Here is an 18,521-nt window from a genome sequence, read left to right on the forward strand (position 1 = left end):
CTCAAAGTGACTTACAAAGATCCTTTCAGGGTGTTTCAGGAGAATGCTTCGAGAAACAGCAAACTTGGAGAAGAACATAATTTTCTAACAACCTGTGTTACCAAATGTACTTCAGTACAACTTACTCTTCTGATAAGGTGGTGGTGAGATTTTTCAAATGCACAAGGAATATCTGACTTCCCACATGGGAGTAACAGCAATGCTGGAGGAAGCTGCCACTGCCCGGAAGAACCCTTCTCCTTGCTTTCTGAAATGCACTAAGGCAAAAAGCCCCCGAGGCCAACAGACAGTCCCTTGCTCACTGCAGGTCACATGCAGCTGCCTCTACTTGACCAACACTGGGAAAGACCACCAGCTGGTGGGCTTGCGCTGGCCCGAGGGGCGTCTAAATCTGAAGACACTTCTCCACAATGACGGCAAGTTCTTCACTTTCATGCTTTATTGAAAGTACGATAGGAGTCAAAGACAGGTATTGATAAGCAGGTTACGTCTCTAAAGAATCACTTGAGCAGAATGTTGTCCCATCTACTGTGACACAAATCCTTTCTGGACCAGCGCATCTGCATGGAACTTGAGCAAGAAGTAGAAGAGAACTTCATTCCCGCCTTGACTACAGATCTCCTTTGTAAACATGATTTACTGTTACGGCTACTAAACTTGTTCAGTCTTTCCTCACCCCTCCCTGCCACCGCCCCCCTTAAATATAAAATTTGAAACATTTCCTTTAAGTTTGATGTCCATCAGTGCAATCTGCTTTATTTGACATAAGGCATTTGGGACAGTCGCTTTTAGATGGATTTTGCCTTTTGGAAGAGTCATGTAATGGTTTAATCCTTAAATCCACCTTTTCTTTAATGCCCTAAAGTCAAATTCCTCTTCCCCTCTGGTCATTTCTTGGTGTCTGCAAGTGTTCAAAGATTAATGTCCAAGTAGACCAGTACCTGAGGAAAGAAACACAGTTGCAGGTATAGCTGTGACCAAGACACCGAGTTCATATAGTCCCGCTGCCAAGAACGCGTCAACAGTGAACTTCTAACTTAATATGAACATGGCTTGGCACTGAAGGCTAAGAAAAGTTATCAGCAGACTTTTGGGCAAGTCCTAGTTCTGTGGAAAGCCCTGTGTTTCCTACGTGTATCTTCATACAAGTTCATCAGATTTTACTGAAGCTTTCATTTATTTTATGGTCATTTTTCCTAAAGAAAATTTTTTGCTTGAACCACCACAAGTTCCTCTGTAGTGGTAACAAGGACACAATAAAGCTACATGGAGAGGCAGATTTTCAGCCTAGGCCAAGAGTTTACCAAAGAGCCCCTGGAACAGATTTAAACTTATTTCTTGGTAAAACATGCTCTGGACCTCTAGAGTGGCAGGCAAAGAATCAACATGGCAACAGTTAAATCTGTAAACGTCAAGCGTCTGTATTTGATGCATTCGTGAGTATTATGGGTGCACAACTACAGTGGCCAAGGTGTAGGAGGAGACACAACCCAGCCAATGCCTGAACTCTGCATGGAATAGAGCAACCTTTCCGCTGGGGCTGATCTCGCTCAGCAAGCTCTAGTACCTCTCTACTCCGGACGATCCTGCTCTAAGATGGGATTAACAGAAGGAGTGGGGAAGCGCCACCAGGTCACTCCCGACTTCCCATGAAGGCACAGGGGACTCAGTGCAGGTGGGGGAAGCCAGAGCACTCAGGCCACGTCTGAGGCCAAGAAGCCGGAATAAAAATGCTTTTAACTAAAATTAATTCCAGTCATGAGACTAGACTTGGATTAAATTTTAAAATCAAATTATAGCCTTCACTTTAATAGAAAATTACAGTCTGACTCTGACATTCATGCACAAAACATGACAAATGTAACTTACCTTTAAACCCTTCTTCTGGCATACAAACTGGAGAGGGGGAAAAAAAAGAATTCCAAAGTGAAACGACTGTCGTGTCAGATAGCAACGAGATGATTTCAACGCCTCAAGATGAAAAGTCTAAAATAACTTTTAATCACCTCAGTCACCTGCAAGTGACTGCTTCAGAACTTATGGATGACACTCATCTGACGGTGATCTTTCTGTTTTTATTTTTTGCAAACCAATACACATGCACTATTTTAAAAGTCAAACACTAGTAGAAGTCAGGGTCCCATTCTGGAGGACCCAATGAGTGGCCTGGGGAAGACATGACCGACTCCCTGGGAGCTATGTCTCAACCCCCCCCCCCAAGTTCTAGAAGAAGCCACTGTCGACTCCTGTGGCGTGTTCTGGCATTGAGCCTCCTTGTTTCTAAACAACTGCTTTATATTGTTATTTCATATAACATCTGAATCTTCTTCAAAGGGGAAAAAAATTAGCCCTTCTACCACCTCTCACGCCCACCCAGCCTGCTGACACAGTGGCGCTCCCTGCGCAGCCAGCCTCAATGCGGAGGTCATTTCTGAGTTGATGCCTTGGTGTTCTAATTGTCTGGTTCTCTGTGTGGCTGTCTTTCTGGGCCTGCTAACCCCGGCACCATTCCTGTATTTCATTTTATCGACTGTTTTATTTTATTTTATTTTTAAAAAATTTTTGGGCAGTGCAGGTATGGACCCAGGACCTCAAGCATGATAGGCAAGTGCCCTGCTACTGGGCCATACTCCCAAGCCAAGTTGAATGTAAATTCTGAAAAGACCCAGAAGTCTCTTCGAGGCTGTCACTACCACCTGTCTTTTCTAGTGGATACCCTTTGCCCCAAGTGCATGTCTCATCCCAACCCCATATGCCAGGCTGGGGGCCCTCACTGCCTGCTGCAGAACAACTCTTCCAGAACATCTTCTAGTTGGGTCCACGTTTTAACACTTCCACTGTCAAATTTCTCCTCCTCCTTTTTTTTTTTCTTTTTTTGTACGGGATTGAACTCAGAGGTAGTTCACTACTGAGCCCCACCCCCAGCCTTATTTTGTATTTTACTTAGAGACAGAGTTTGAGTTGCTTAACCCCTAACTTTTGCTGAGGCTGGCTTTGAACTCACATTCCTCCTGCCTCAGCCTCCCAACGTACTGGGATTACAGGCATATGCCACCATACCTGGCCTCAAATTCCTTCTCGTTTAATTCTTTTCTGTTCTCCGAATGTCTCTTTTAATATTCAGGGCCCAGTGGGTTTCTGCTCATTTTCTTTATACTATTTGTAGGTGAGTTTTAAGCTTTCTCATGCTCCCTGAACTAGTTCCTTTTTTGGCTGGCTGACATCTCTTGGCTCCAGCTCTGAGTCTTTCACTGCCTGGTGGCCACTTCTATCTGCTGCAGATGGAGTTACTGTAAAAGTGCCTGAGGCTATGTTGGGACACCGGTGGGCGCCACTAGCAGATGCCCTGGAGATGAACCAGCTTTTTACCTCTGAAGGGTCTGTCCTTGAATTGGGCAGCTCCCCTGGAGGGAAAGTGCCTGGCCTCCTTGCGGAGGCAGGAGATGGACTGCTGGCATGAGAGCAGAGCTGGGCTTGGCCTACAGCTTGCTGCATTAGACACTGTTCCCACCTTCTAAGCTTTATTTCTTCAAAATGCAGAAACTCAAACTCCAGATTGCTGTCCTGAGGTACAGGTTGGGCAGGGACGGTGGCAGCTACTTGAAGGGAGGGTGATAAGAGTGTGTGTGGGGAAGGGTCTGTTGCACTTCTGTTCATCCTTTTCCAACCCCCCCCCTCCGGGGCACCTGTCTGGTCACCTGCTGGCTCACGCATACTATGGTTCCTCGGGTTTGCTGGATGACTCCTCTTCCTTGTGCTTTCCACATTTGTGGACATACTTTTTTTTTTTTCCCTTTCTACCATCAACTAAAACTAATAGTGTACAATTCTACCATAAAAACACGTGGAAACTTTTTTCAAGGTGAAAAGTGAAAGCATTGTGCACTAGAGCTTTGGCAACCGGGGTCCCAGCCCCTGACCTTCACCAAGACTCCTCAAAGGACTCGTCTTTACCTTGCATGACATCATCCATTGCAGCATAATCTGCAATTGGTTCATCCGCCTGGAAAACAAAGGAGACAACTGAGAGCTGCAGGGGTGGGGGTGCAACACACCCATGTCCTGGGATCCAGACGCCTGCCCTGCAGGCTGCAAAAATGGTGAATATAGATAAACTGTCCAGGAGACAGCGCACCTCAAGTCACAGCCAGCAATGGCCTGCTAACTGTGGGTTGAGACTTGTCACCTCAAAGTAGTGTATTGTTGGGCAGGGGTTGGTGCTGTTTTCTCCCTCCCAAAACAACTCTGGAGGTAGAAAGGTCTAAATGTCCAGGTGCCCTGAGGTTACTAAAAACCATTGTAATCGTCATGAGTTAAGACCCCAGTGGATGGGCTGGGGATGTGGCTCAAGCGATAGCACGCTCGCCTGGCATGCGTGCGGCCTGGGTTCGATCCTCAGCACCACATACCAACAAAGATGTTGTGTCCACAGAGAACTAAAAAATAAAAATAAAATAAAAAAAAAAAAAGACCCCAGTGGAGGCACTAAGACTTAGGGAGAAATAAAAACTTAGAAGCGACCTCTCAAAATACCAATTAGGGTATGATGACATTTTTTCCTCCTCTTTACCATCAAGAACAAAATTCTGACTTCTGTATTAAGGCAGAGCCCACACTGATGTCAAGCTGAGAATGAGATTAGCTCTAAGGGTAAAGATGCCAATGACCAGTACAGTCTCCAGCTGCCCGCCTGCAAGCATAGACCCTCCATAAAAGGGGTTGTTAGAAGTCTATGCAAGAGCATTAGGACTCACCAACCTAACAGGTTCTCAACTCCATTCCACAGACTGTACAGCAAACAGTACACTGGGGGAGTTGGGGGGGTCAGGAATGAGCACAGGTGGGCGTCATCCTGCCAGGGCTAACCTATCACATCAGAATTGAGACCTGGGTACAAAAAGCACCTGAGAACTCATTCTACATGTGTCAACGTGTCATTTGATACAGAGAAGGTCCTTTTAGCCACCAAGAAACAAGAAAAGGGAAGGCACAAAATAAGTCCCTTGGGGAGGGGAGACGGGACCAGTGAGGGCTCAGAGGCCCCTGCAGTCTCAAATGTCTCCAAGAGCCACTGAATGCAAAGCCATGCCCAGAACAAGAATCCCATGAGGCCACTTGGGCATTTGGGCTTCTGAGCCAGAGACGTGTGCCTCCGTGTGCTGCCTAAGCTTAACCGGATGGCACCAGGTGAGCCCCATTATCTAAAATACACAACGCCCACAAACCCAGAACTTCTGGGCCATGACACAATTCCTGCCACAAGTGAAAAATCCCAATACCTGACATCATATGATGGGTTGGGGAAAACACAGATGCACGATACCATTAAATTAAATCAGCTCCAAGTATAACATACAAATAAATCAAAAATGAATTTAATGTTTAGACATGTGTATGTGCAAATATTTGAGTATTTGAAGGGAAAAACAAACAAAATACAGAAAATCCCTGAAATCCAAGCAACTTTTGGTCCCAAGAGATTCAGATAAGGGATCCTCAACTTGTTCTCTGGAAACAAAATCAGAGGGGTTGGGTTCACAAAATGGTTGTCGATCTGTGAACCCAGAAGGCAGGTGAAAGGTCAGGGAGAAGGATGAATGCAAATATTATGTTACACAAAAATTATACAAGCCCCTCCTGTCTTCAATGAGGTTTTCAATATTTTTCTTAAAAATGAACCAGGAGGGGCTTATGGTATGGGCAGGGGCTGTTGAGACACCACTACTGTGACATCCAAAAATAAGATAATGCCCCATGGCCCCCCTACTCCCAGGAGGCACAAGACGGCTTTAACCACCATCGCATGTGTCCTTTAACCCACAGCTCCTGGGGCTGGGGTTGTGGCTCAGTGGTTAAGGGATGGCCCAAGAGTGAAGCACTGGGTTCGATTCTCAGCACCAAATAAATAAATAATAAATAAAGACATTATGTCCATCTACAACTAAAATAAATAAATAAATGAAAGAAACACCCAGAGCTCCTTAGTTGTAGAGCTGTTACCTACCTTTAATAAAATCACAGACTCAGGAATGACACCAAGGGTCCCCAGGGTGGCACAGTCGTCACTTAAAACCTTTCCATCGATTGACAAATTCTGGTCAAAAGGAGCAACTGAAAATGCGTGCATGATCTGTGTCAACACAGAAGAAACAAAGTCTGAATAAAGCAAAACACAGAGCCCACATCTACTGTGAATAAATGAAGCACAGATTCTAAAGTTACAATTAAAAAGATTGCAGAGTCCCAAAGACCCAATTGTTTGCAGCCAGCCCGCTGCTACTCTCCTGCTGAGCCCAGGAATCCCTCCAAGGCCAAGAGCAGCCTCGCAAGCCCAGGAGGAAGCTGGGGAACAGTCACACACCCAGACCCTTTGGTTCTTCCTGGACCTTACTGCTCCTGGAGGCTGGGGACACAGACCTAGTGAGGTGAAGGAGGGCTGGGCGCTCTGGCTATGGGCATGGGCTGGGTCGTCACTGTCCTCCTGCCATGCTAGGCCCCACATCACTGCCCCAACAAGTCAAGTCCAAGTTCTTCCTTAAAACCATCTGTAAATTTCCCAGCAACCTGTTTGGATTTTTCTCCCTTCTGTTTGTACTTCTTCAGCAACAGACTGGTGACAAAGTCAGCCCTGGGACTATCAGACATTCTTAGGCTAAGTCATGTCTCTAGGACCCAAAACATGAATTCCTTGAAGGCAGGGGCCATACATGACCCACCAACTCTGGCCGAGTGTTAAATTCTGAATGACTTAAGCATAAAGGGTTTTTAAAACCTTGCAAAACCAAGTCCAACACAGCAGCCTGAACTGGTTTAATGAATAGCACAGCCCGTGAGCTTCTCCAGCATATCAATGGTGACCACAAGTTGCTGTGTGAAGGGTACGGGGGTGGACACAGGACAGGGATTGAACTCAGGGGTAACTGAACACTGAGCCACATCCCCAGCTCTATTTTATGTTTTATTTAGAGACAGGGTCTCACTGAGTTGCTTAGCGCCTCGTTTTTGCTGAGGCTGGCTTTGAACTTGCAATCTTGCTCCCTCCTCTACCTGAACTGCTGGTATTACAGGTGAGTGCCACTGTGTCTGGCTCAGAAGTTCTTTTAATAATGGCACACACATAAATAAGAACAGGCAGCACAAGCCAGTCTTCTCCCAGCTGTTGGGCCACATTCTTATCTGGACTTCTCCAGAGACTGAGCCCCTGAAAGCCACACAGGGACCTGTAGCTACAATGCCAAGTGCATGGCATCAAAGACCTTCATGAGCAATAAACCTGTTTCTACTGTGCAAGAAGCACTGAGTGGACAGCTCCACCAAGCCAGCCCCACAGTCGGCATAGGGCACTCGAGGAGAGCCGTGGAGACCCAAGCAGAGCTACCAAGGAGATGTGCAAAAGGCCATCTTAGTGTGGGGAGGGTGACAGCCACTGCAATGCAGGGATGCTCTTCTCTCCCCCAGTGTCTCAGGTCTGTACGTCACCCTGTGAGACCAAGGCTCCCCAGACCCAAGGCACTAGTACAGAGGGGCTCCGCCCATGCTTAGAGTTCTGAGGACATGGACAAGAATGTTTAATGCACTCAACAGTGAACCAGCACTGCCCCACTCCCAAGTAAGTATAGGATGAAACCTAGAGGCTTGACCACTGGGCTATATCCCCAGGCCTTTTATTTTTTGAGACAGGGTCTTGCTAAGTTGCTAAGACTGCATTTGAACCTGAGATCTTCTTGCCTCAGACTCAAGAGCCACTGGGATTACACGCATGCCCCACTGTGCCCAGCTAATGCTCCTCTTCTTTAATCAGAGGAAACCACTCGCTGAAGAATAAAATAAGAAAACATGGGGCTCGTGGTATAGCTCATTGGTAGAGCACAGGCCTAGCAAGCGTTTGATCGTGGATTTGATCCCCAGGCTCCACAAAAACAAAATAATGCAATAAAACACTGAGCACCTTCTCAGGAAGGGAACAAATTATACTTCATTTAGTTTACATTACAGACAGGTTGTGGGCAAATTAGTAATTGGGGTAAATCAACTAATTGTTTTTGGTGCATATATATAAGATTAAACATTTAGTTTGCAAAGAACTTTTTGTGTGTGAAACAAGAAAAAGTAATATTTATTGCTTTGCTAGCAAAGGAGAAACAGGGGTTTTTTAAAGAGAGAATTCGAAGGTTACGCTCCACGTGTTCTGTCTATGAGTTGTAATTCACTTGTTAATTTGGGAGATAGTCATTAGGGGTTGTCATCATATTAGTTAACAGGATGAAACACAGTATTCCCAAAGGAGAGTTCTATCAAACACTTAAAAATGAGGACTGTGGATGTAGCTCAGTGCAGAGTCCCTGCTTAGCCGACTGAAGGCATTGGGTTCCATTTGTAGTGTTGTAAGAAAACTAAATATAATTTAAAAAGGAATTATATCCTTCTTTTTGGTACTGGGGATTAAACACAGGGGCACTTAAGCAATCCTCTACACCCCAGGAAAGGTCTTAACAAATTGCTTAGGATCTCGTTAAGTTGCTGAGACAGGCTTTAGATTTCGACCCTCCTGCCTCAGCCTCCTGAGTTGCTGGGATCATGGGTGTGCGTCACTGAGCCCAACAAATCACATCCCACTGTTCTCTTTCAGTTCTGATTCACAGCGATCCTGGATGTGAGAGGAAATCAAAAAGAGCTGCTGCAGAGGAAGCACCCAAGGAAAGCACGTCTGGGGTTTTAATCTCAATAGCTGCTGCCTTCCACAGCTCATCAGACCAGGTACCATGCTCCTGCTCCCAGGAGTGGTTATTTCTGTTGGCTTCTGATTTATTCTTCAAAAACAGCAGTCCACAATAAGAACAGCACAGGCTTTTAAAACGTCCTTATCCACAGGGGCCCTTTTTGTAATTGAAAGGTTCTGAATGTTCGAGGTTTACCGCTGACATCCAGAGAGCAGGCGAGGGAAACAAGCCTGCTCAGATGTGAAGGGCACAATCACAGAGTAAAGATCTCATGCCAACACGTTTATTTTCAGAGCCGTGGGTTCAACCAAGGGAAATACTGTTCAAGACAATCTGGAACACATAACACCCTCAAAGGAAGCCTGTACTTTTGCCTCAATTACAACGATAAATATCAGCAACAAGAAAAATGCGTAACCAGTAAACTACGCCACATAAAAGTAACAGAGAGGGGAACTCGGTCAACGTTTTGAATATGAAGCAGCGACTGAAACAGATCGAGGCCAGATTTTTTTTTTCATGGACATCTTGAATGCATCAGCTCCTTGTGCCTAGATTTTGGGATATATCATCAGAATGCTCGGGAAGAATACTTAGCACTGACGCCAAGTGGAAGGCTGTCACAGGCGCTTTCATAGAGCCTACACTGCCACCACTGACCTTCGAGCCATGCAGGATGGAGGGGGAGACCTGAGTGAGCCTCTACCCAGAATTTGAAAACACTACTATATAAAGGTCAAGACTCTAGCAGGGGAGCGCTCGCCTGTAATCCCAGCGACTTGGGAAGCTAGGGAAGAAGTGTCACAAGTAAAGCAGCCTCAGGAACGTAGTGAGATCCTGTCTCAAAATAAAAACATAAAAATGGCTGAGGATGTGGCTCAGTGGCCCTGGGTTCAATCCCAGGTACAAAAAATAAAGGTGGGAAAAAAAGAAAAAAAAATCTAAAGATAACATAAAATTCTACCAAGTAGACTTTTCTGCCAAACGTACTGATAAAAGAACTTCCAACTCATCCTAGCAAACAGGTTAGCCAGTGGATATCTTTTGTAACCCGTAAATGTCACAGATTTTGGTAACAGGCCAAATAAGACACATGACACTTTAAAGGAAATGAACAATTATCACTGTTGGAAAGCTACTCAGAGCTTGTTCAAGGATTTAGTCTTTATTAAAAAAAAAAAAAATCACTCTCACCTTCATAGAAGGATTCTTCGTTATTTTGAAAACGTTATTTTGAGTCTTTTGATTTGGGGATATTATTTTGAAATAAAAAAAGCCCTGCTCTCTCAATGGCTTAATACTATATAAGCAGAAAGGTGTTTAAAAGGTCAAATCGAAAGTAAACAGATACATGTATGAACATAGGCATGAAGCAAGAATTCATAAAGGTCTCTTAAGTCCAGAGCACAGTTGAACAAATGTTAGATTTCCTCACCTGAATTTTCAATTCTTTTAATGTTTGATTAGCAGAAACGATTAGAGCTTTCTCGCCACGAACTTTTCTATGTCGCATGCTCCGCCGGATGACTTGCTTTTGATAGGCTATGTAATTCTGATGTGATATCTTCTGCCGCTTGGTTCCTCCATTACTCTACAATAGAATCCAAAACAAAGGAATTCCTGAAATCATCCACAATGTGACCTTTGCTTATAAAGCTCTTTAAGCAAACAAAAAATCTTTGGGCTTACTGGTCCCTTAACCATCCAAATAAATTCAGAATAATAAAGAAGCAGAAATTCCCCGAGTGGCTAGCTGTGTAAACCCACTAACTCCAGAGACTGGGGCAGGAGGATCCCAAGCTTGAGCCAGTCGAGGCAACTTAGAGAGACCCTGTCTCAAAATAAAAACGATAAAGGGCTGTGGACCTAGTTCAAAGGCAACACTGGGTTCAATTCCAATTGTCCTCCTCCCACCATGGAAACAGTTGAAACCAAATGTAATCAAATACTCAGACCCAACTACAAACTAAGAGTAATTGGAATGTAAGGCATAGGCAAAAGAGTTAAAAAAGAATAAGGAGGCCATCAGTCAAATCCAGAACATGGAAAAATCTACAGAAAATCAAACTGGTCTGAAAGTCAACATCAAAGAGGGCAGAAAGGGGACAGGGATGACAGGACAGCGATAACAGCCCATGGCGACACAAAACCATGCATACTGGGATTGCACACCGGTTTAAAAAACAGACATATTCAAGTATGGGTATTATATAATTGGAGCATTCTGCTAACTTCCTTCTTATGAGCATATTACTAGTATTATATAGAACACCGACATTACTTTTAGGATACGCAGGACTAAGCATTTACAAGTGAAATATAGTGACAGTTTTGAATTACTTAAAGGTTCAGTGATAAAGTACAGACATACATGGGGTTTAATGCAGACTCTAGTTACCGAAGAAAGAAAAAATAAGAGCCAAATGTCCTAGAAATCCACCCTCCGCCCTTATTTCCCCAGGGCTGGGGATCAAACAAGGACACATACAAGCTAAGCAAGCACTGAGCTATACCCCAGGCATCCAAAATATGCTTATAAATGATCATCAAGAGGTTAATGGCCAGCATGGTGGTACACACCTGTAATCCCAGCCACAGGGAAGGCTGAGGCAGGAGGATTTAAGGCCAGCCTTAGCACCTTAGGGAGACTCTAAGCACAGACCCTGCCTGAAAATAAAATCCCCAGGGCTGGGGATGTGGCTCAGGAGTTAAGCACCGCTGGGTTTAATTCCCACTACCTACCAAAGGGGGTGGGGGGGAGAAGACAAAAAAGAAGAGGAGGTTAACATGTGGCAAAGATTCTTCTATTAACCAGACTAGAGAATGAAAGCAGAATTTTTAAAAAATCCTTTTCTTTGGACTGATTAGGAGGTCTGGGTGGATCAACACCAAGGCCCTAACTAGGGCTGCCATAGTTTCCACTGTGTGATAACTATAATAAGCAGGGCGGTCACGGGTCACTATGCACACAGCTGCCCCGTGTCCATCACCAGGTTGATCAGGACACAGAGGAATAGCGTTCTGGAGCCGCACATCAGCAGGGCTCAGGAAGCCTTGGTTGCCTCTGCCCAGCACAAAAACACAAATGAGTTAAAGATTCATTAAATAAGTGAACTTAGGGGGACGGGGGAGGTGTTTTGATAAAGTATTTTTTCTCAATCTTAACTGCTGGAGGTGGGGGCGGGAGTGTCAAATTGAACCTGAATTCCACACTTGAGAATATAAGGAAAAATACCTACAACAATATATTATTTGACTTTAGAAGCACAAAACACAACCCCAAACCAAAGCCCTGAGCATTTTAAAAAACTGATGACATACTGGTTTAAATAGTCTAAAAGCTTCTAGAATTATCTTCCTTTTAAATCCATAAAATTTATATCCACCTTAACTGACAAAAGCCAGTACCCTTGTTCCAGATTACCTAAGTGACAGTCAACATCAAGTGTATTATTAACCTACATTTCAGATAACATCAAAGGAACTGGGTTGATCAAGCTTAAAGAAGAAGGAAGGGGATTTGTTCAACTCCACTAAGGACAAACAGAAATGCATCATTTTTTATTGCAAGGATTTACGATGGCAATCACAGAAGCTATCTGCAGTTGGAAACACGCTGATACTTTTCAGGGACTATCCACTTTTTCCCAAACTAGGACGGTCAGACATTTAAACATTCTCGAGTATTACAACATCCAAACAAGGAGAAGGAAGACAGAGGAAAATTATAAAGTATAAAAAAATAATTACAGCACAAAAAGCAACGTTCCAACATTCTCTATCATATTTATAAATGAAAAATCTGTTGTTATCCACAACTGAGGAGAGCAATTCCACATCTAGTTTAAAAGCATTGCTGTGGTTATGACCACAATGAATAAAACTAGACATTCAAAAAAAATCAGCCTTTCAAAATCTAAATGACTTGAAATTGTAGTTTCTAAGCAACTCAGGCTGAAAAGTAAATCCCGAAATAACAGAAACTAAGAACAATAAGTACATGTATTGATCATACCTAGTTTACCAGAGAAAAAAAATCAGTGAAAACAGACCATAAAAGATTGGAAAACAAAAGAGTTCCCACTGATTATTGAACCAGACTACTAAGTGACACCAACTAGGCTAGTGAGAAACTGCCTGGCAAGAAGAGATGGAAGAGGACACAGTCCTGAATCACGACGCACAGGTAGTCCTGACGCACAGGTAGTCCTGGGGTGCGTCCTGGGTTGTTTTTTTTTTTAATATATATACTTATTTTTTACTTACAGGTGGATATTGGAATTCTGCACATTCCAATAAAGACAAAATATCATTACTTTTTATTTTACGTGGTGCTGAGGATCAAACCCAGTGCCACATGCATGCTAGGCAAGCACTCTACCTCTGAGCCACAACCCCAGCCCCCAGGGCTCATTTTCAATGTCAACTAAAAAAATCGAACAATCTGTTTTGGAGATAAGTGACTTAGAAGATTGACTGTATATGGAGATGAAGACAAAAAGAAAGGGTGACAACAGGTTAGCAAACTCCTACCAAGAGAAATAACCGGCAGCTGTGGTGGTCCCACCTGTAATCCCAGTGACTTAGGAGGCTGAGACAGGAGGCTCTCCAATTCAAGGAAGCAAGTTAGTGAGACCTGATCTCCAAATAAAAAATAAAAAGGGCTAGGGTGTAGCTTAGTGTTCGAATGCTCCTGGGTTCAATCCCTAATACCAGAAAAGGAAAAGCCAAAGCCCAGAGTGGGCCTACTGCAGAATTTGTGTATATAATCTCAAGGAACAGAAGACACACACATACATATACACAGATTTTAATAAGAGCATCACCCATCATAGGAAAGTAGCCCCTTCAAACTAAAAACTTACATTGCTAGAAAAGCATGGATTTGGCTAGCACTTAAGTAAAGGGCAGGCCAAAGTTGACAATTTCAAAATTCAAAATTTTGTAGAAGAACTTTTAACATTAGAGCTGTCAGCAGGCACAGCTGTTCCTTCAGAGGTGGTTTAAGGTTAGTCTATGAGATTCCAATGAGCCGTGAAAATAAACTCTGACATGTCCTTTACACCCCTTGGGAAACTACAAGGAACATTCACCTCTGGTAGGCTAAGGGCCAAGACTTGGTCAACAGGGAGGAAAAGGGAGGAGCAGTGGCCCATGAGCCCAGGTGTGTCTGCTCAGAGGACACACAGCAGGTGGCTATTGTAATACTTCACAGAGAATGCTATCCATAATTTGAATACCCTATTTCATCTTTAAAGGTGTCTCCTTCTTTAAAAATGGAACTGGATAGAAATTCCACGGGTGAAAAAATTTAAGAATATGCTGGGAACATAGCTGTCTGACCTGAAAACTGAAACCAAGCTACACAGCCCTACACGGCCCTGAACAAATCCCTGGAATGTTCTTCAGCTTTCTCTGGGGAGAGGTAGGAAAGGAAGTCTTAACAAAAAACGGTCCATCATGATGAAGAAATTGCTCACAATGGCAAACAAGAGCATAATGTGTCAGATGATCTAGTCATTAAACACCTCGATGAAGACAGGACAGTCCATTCTGCACACTCCATTGTTCACATTGTTGTTCCTTTTGTTCAATGGATCAGAATCTAAGTTAAATAAACACTTCATACGTGAACAACCCAACAACTAAGCAACATACCACTATATATGGGTCCTATTTTAAAATGTCTTCTTTTAGGGCTGAATGCGTTGCATTACATTTCAGCCTTTCCCTCTCAATGGTTAGAACTGTATTAATTCTGGAAGAAGGTGTGGGCCACAGCTTTAATGGGAAATCAGGACAGCTGTAGCAAACCACCAAAATGAGAAAAAAGAAAGGATGGCGCATGCGCACGCGTGTTTTTATGTGAGAACCAATGCCCCATACAGGGCAGAGAGAAGTCAGGGCTTGGAGTGCTCTCTTGAGGTCAGTGGAATGTGTGTGATGAAAAGCAGCTTCAACACATACTTGATTAAAATCTGGATCTTTCTCTCCATCTGGTTTGGCCTCTTCCTTGTCCTCCTCTGTTTCAGAACTACTCACGTTCAGCTCCGGTGCGGCATCCTTCATCACCTGAATGTGTGAAGACCACAAAGAGAAGTGGGTCAGAGCTGAGGAAGCCACGCTGACCAGTGGCCACCTTTTTCAAGAAGATACATTTCTCATGGTGAGACAAGAGACACAAGAGTCGATCAAGAATCCCTTGCTGTGCTCTGTGCTTTTTAATATTAATTTTTTAAACCTATGACTTATTCTCCAATTTGACATGCTCACCGTGAGTTTCAGACATCTCTATAAAGCAGGTATTACTATCAGCTTCTACAATGATGCTATTTTGCAGAAGATCAAAAACACTACATACCTTGCTAGATACTGATTGTCAAGCCTTTTCAAGCCCTGAAACTGAGGTGCCAGGAGCCCAAATTATCCTTAAGAACTGAAAAATGAGGGTGTTTAAAGTGCTCTTTGGAAGAACACTATCAGTGATAGCTATTAAGCCAAAACACGCAACATATGCTACAACGGATACTATTTTACGCTCAATTCCAATGTACACATGTACTAAAAGTTGCAAAAAGCTTAAGGAACTTGGGGGGGGGGGGTTGAGATGTATACATTGGTTAACTTCATTTTCTTAGCAATTTGGAAATGAAGGCCGTTGCTTGAACTTGTGAAGCAGTTCTAGTGCATAACTTATAAGTTACCCTTCTAAAACAAGTGCTAACTAGCATCAAATAATATGTATTCTAAGGTCTTCAATCCTCCAATTCTGGAATTGAATTAATGAGAAGTCCAGAGATGCAGATCAGGATTTACCCAAGGGCCATCCCTAATCATTACAAGTAAAATGTTCTAGAATCCAATCTGCCCTTGCAGAGGAACACTTGAGACTCTACCTTTTCTCAGTCCTCTTGCATCCTTACCAATTCCAAACACAATGGCTAGGGTGACTTTTAAAACTGTAAATCGGATCATACCATGATCTTGAATAAAACTCTCTAGTGACTGACATCTAAGAGTAAAATCTCAAATCCACAGCATATGGAAAACTCACACAGAAACCAGTCTGTCATTCCTTATCACTGTCTGTCCTGGGAATCAACTTTAACTAGGAAACAGCAGTGAGGACTATGGTACCCACTAGCCCCATGTGGCTGCTTAAACTTAAATGAATTAAACTCAAGAGTCCGGTTCCTCAACACAATATTCACATTTTGGGCGCTCCAAAGCTGCACAGGGCTATGGCCACTGTGTGCGCAGCTCACACTGAACCTTGCCCTCTGCCACCAGGCACTCTAGTGGACAGCACTCATCTAGGTATGATGGCGGTCGCTGTTCCTTGAGAACACCAGGCTCCATGCTTCAGCCCTCCTTTGCCTGGAACAACTGTTCGAAACTGGTTCCTGGTGTTGACTCCCCCACAAGCAGTCCCTTCATTCCTGTCTCTCCCTTTAGAACAGGGAACCTCCGGTCCTCAGGCATCTCGCTCCACCCTGCAAGATTTCCTCCCATCTGCTCACTGCTTCGTGAAGTCTTCAGGTGGATCTAGGAGTTCAGTCTTCACCTTCTCATTGGGCTTCTTTTTCATTGCATCCCAGCACCAAGACCTTTCCTGGCCCTCAGCTGATGCTCAGTAAATGCACGACAGACTCACAACCAGCTAAGACCATATACAATTCCAATTTTAAGCCTGATTACAAACAGCACTGGTACTAAACCGGTATAGTCCCAAACAATCCTCAGTGTAAATACAAAGGAAGCCTGATCACAATGAGCCATGGCCACAGGGGGCACCAGTACCTTTTTATTGTCCACAACTTTGTGGACATAGATGGTGGCTTGAGTGTACTCACGCAGGTCCCTCTGCTGCTGGCACAGCAGGCCCTCCCTGCATTCTGGACAGAGTTCTAAAGAGAAGAAAAGCAGAAGTGGGCGAAGAGGCACCAGTCAATACCCGAAGACCCCAAACCATGTCTCTAAATGACCAGTTGCCCATTACTGACTATTAGTAATGATTTCCACTAAATTGTTGTATGCAAATGATGACAATAAGGAAATCCATTTACTCTCCTCAAATAATCAATCATACATGAGTTGTTACATAGTAGTCCCCACCTAGGTAGTCTGAACTGCCACTGGATCGTCATCATTTTTAGTAGAATAAATTATTGACGTAGTCTTTCCTTTCCCCTTAAAATATCGACATTTGACTATCAAAACCAAAAAGGATAAGAAAACTTACTAGGCTCAGAAATATACTGTTTCTCTGAAGGGTTTGCGTCTCCCACTTCGATTCTTGTGATTTTAATTACATGATCCACAACAAAGAGCTTTTGAATCATTTGCCACTCGGTGGGCCATATGAGAGCTATACTGCGCAAAAAAACACAACATGCATGAAGATACAAGGAGAGTAAGGGAAATGACAGGATCGCTGGCCTCCTAAAATACAGCCATCCACACTATCACATAAGGCAAAGAAACCAAGGGAAAGATATGAAGCAGGGTTTTTATACAAAATAGTTACAGCTTCAGTCAAAGTAAATGGTGGACATTACATGAATCAATATGGTTAAAAGAAAACACAAGCTGGATACATATGATAAATATGACTTTTATAAAATGGCCTCAATACACAAGACATTACTATCTGCATGTATTATTTGTTAAAAGAACATATTCTGAGGGCTAGGGTTAGGGCTCAGTGGTAAGGAACTTGCCTCACACGCCTGAGGCACTGAGTTTGATTCTCAGCACCACATTTTAAAAAAATAGATAAAGATATTGTGTCCATCTACAACTAAAGGGGAAAAAAAAAAAAGAATACATTCCGAAACAGACAGTCCTCAAATTTAGGTCAGTGATCAGTAGAGAGGAAGGGCAAGAAGGAGAAGCAGGAATAGCAGGAAGCATGTGGTCCTTCAATTATATTTGCATTATGTGCCCTCTGACACTGACAACTGACAGTAGCATATATTTATCTATTTTATTATTAAGAGATATTTTCCTAAATGTCTGGCATTTACAATGACAGGAGCAGGAGGGAAGTGGGAAGAACACAGAAGAAAACATACATTCACACTCTGTTCCTTTAAATAATTTTAAAGAGCAATAAACTCCAATCCAGCACAGTCCTCGGGGCCTGGGGAAAATGACTGACCGCAGGCCTTATCACGCTGGCACATGCTCAACAATGAGCTAAAACCGAACTCCGGAATATTTTATTGGTGTCTTTCAATTTGTTCTCCCATGGCTTTCTGGCAATGTTAGAGGCACACCACCTTCTCTAACACAGTTAATTAAAAATTATTTTATAAATGGCAACACCCAAAATCTCAGATGAGTTCTTCTGGGGGCACATGGGGAGTAGAATGAAATTTTTTGGTATGAAACATTAGAATTCCAGATGGCCAGCTCTGCAGCTCTGCTCTGCTGCTACAACCCCATCCTCTCTCTGTTCTCTGAAGCTTGGCAGCTGCAGGAAAAACAACTGTAACCAAGACTATGTTGATTCTGATTCTGGAAAAGATGTCTGCTAGAGGCACATGCTGGTTACCAGCAGCTTGGCGCAGTGGGGACACAGAGTGGGGACAAGTCTAGTCAATAGGACAGGCGAGGAAGGGGTACAGGGCACACAGCAGCCCAGGTGACCTCGGCCTTGTGGGAGTAGTCTGTCCGTCTCATCAAAGACAAGTGTTCACTCTATAGAACATCCAAAATACTATAGACTGCTTATACTGAATGAGATGTTTCTAGAGCATATTTTTTAAATCATTACATATAGAGAATCAAAAGAAGAAA

At 43.5% G+C, this 18,521-nt stretch overlaps 1 protein-coding gene across 2 annotated transcripts in view; it reads right to left on the reverse strand.

The window, feature by feature from the left end:
- Positions 1-418: 418 nt before the first annotated feature.
- Positions 419-18,521, reverse strand: part of Usp48 (ubiquitin specific peptidase 48) — a 66,901-nt gene continuing 48,798 nt past the window's right edge. For both annotated transcript variants that reach the window (XM_026403578.1, XM_026403577.1), the window contains exons 21-28: positions 16,963-17,093; positions 16,521-16,627; positions 14,688-14,792; positions 10,156-10,311; positions 6,005-6,130; positions 3,955-4,003; positions 1,870-1,896; positions 419-941 (exon numbers count right to left, since the gene is read on the reverse strand). In XM_026403578.1, the coding sequence (XP_026259363.1) occupies positions 919-941; positions 1,870-1,896; positions 3,955-4,003; positions 6,005-6,130; positions 10,156-10,311; positions 14,688-14,792; positions 16,521-16,627; positions 16,963-17,093 (724 nt within the window). In that variant the 3' untranslated portion in view covers positions 419-918. The remainder of the gene's footprint in view (positions 942-1,869; positions 1,897-3,954; positions 4,004-6,004; positions 6,131-10,155; positions 10,312-14,687; positions 14,793-16,520; positions 16,628-16,962; positions 17,094-18,521) is intronic.

The sequence above is a fragment of the Urocitellus parryii genome, chromosome 11 (assembly GCF_045843805.1).
Source record: "Urocitellus parryii isolate mUroPar1 chromosome 11, mUroPar1.hap1, whole genome shotgun sequence".
Taxonomy (NCBI): Eukaryota; Metazoa; Chordata; class Mammalia; order Rodentia; family Sciuridae; genus Urocitellus; species Urocitellus parryii.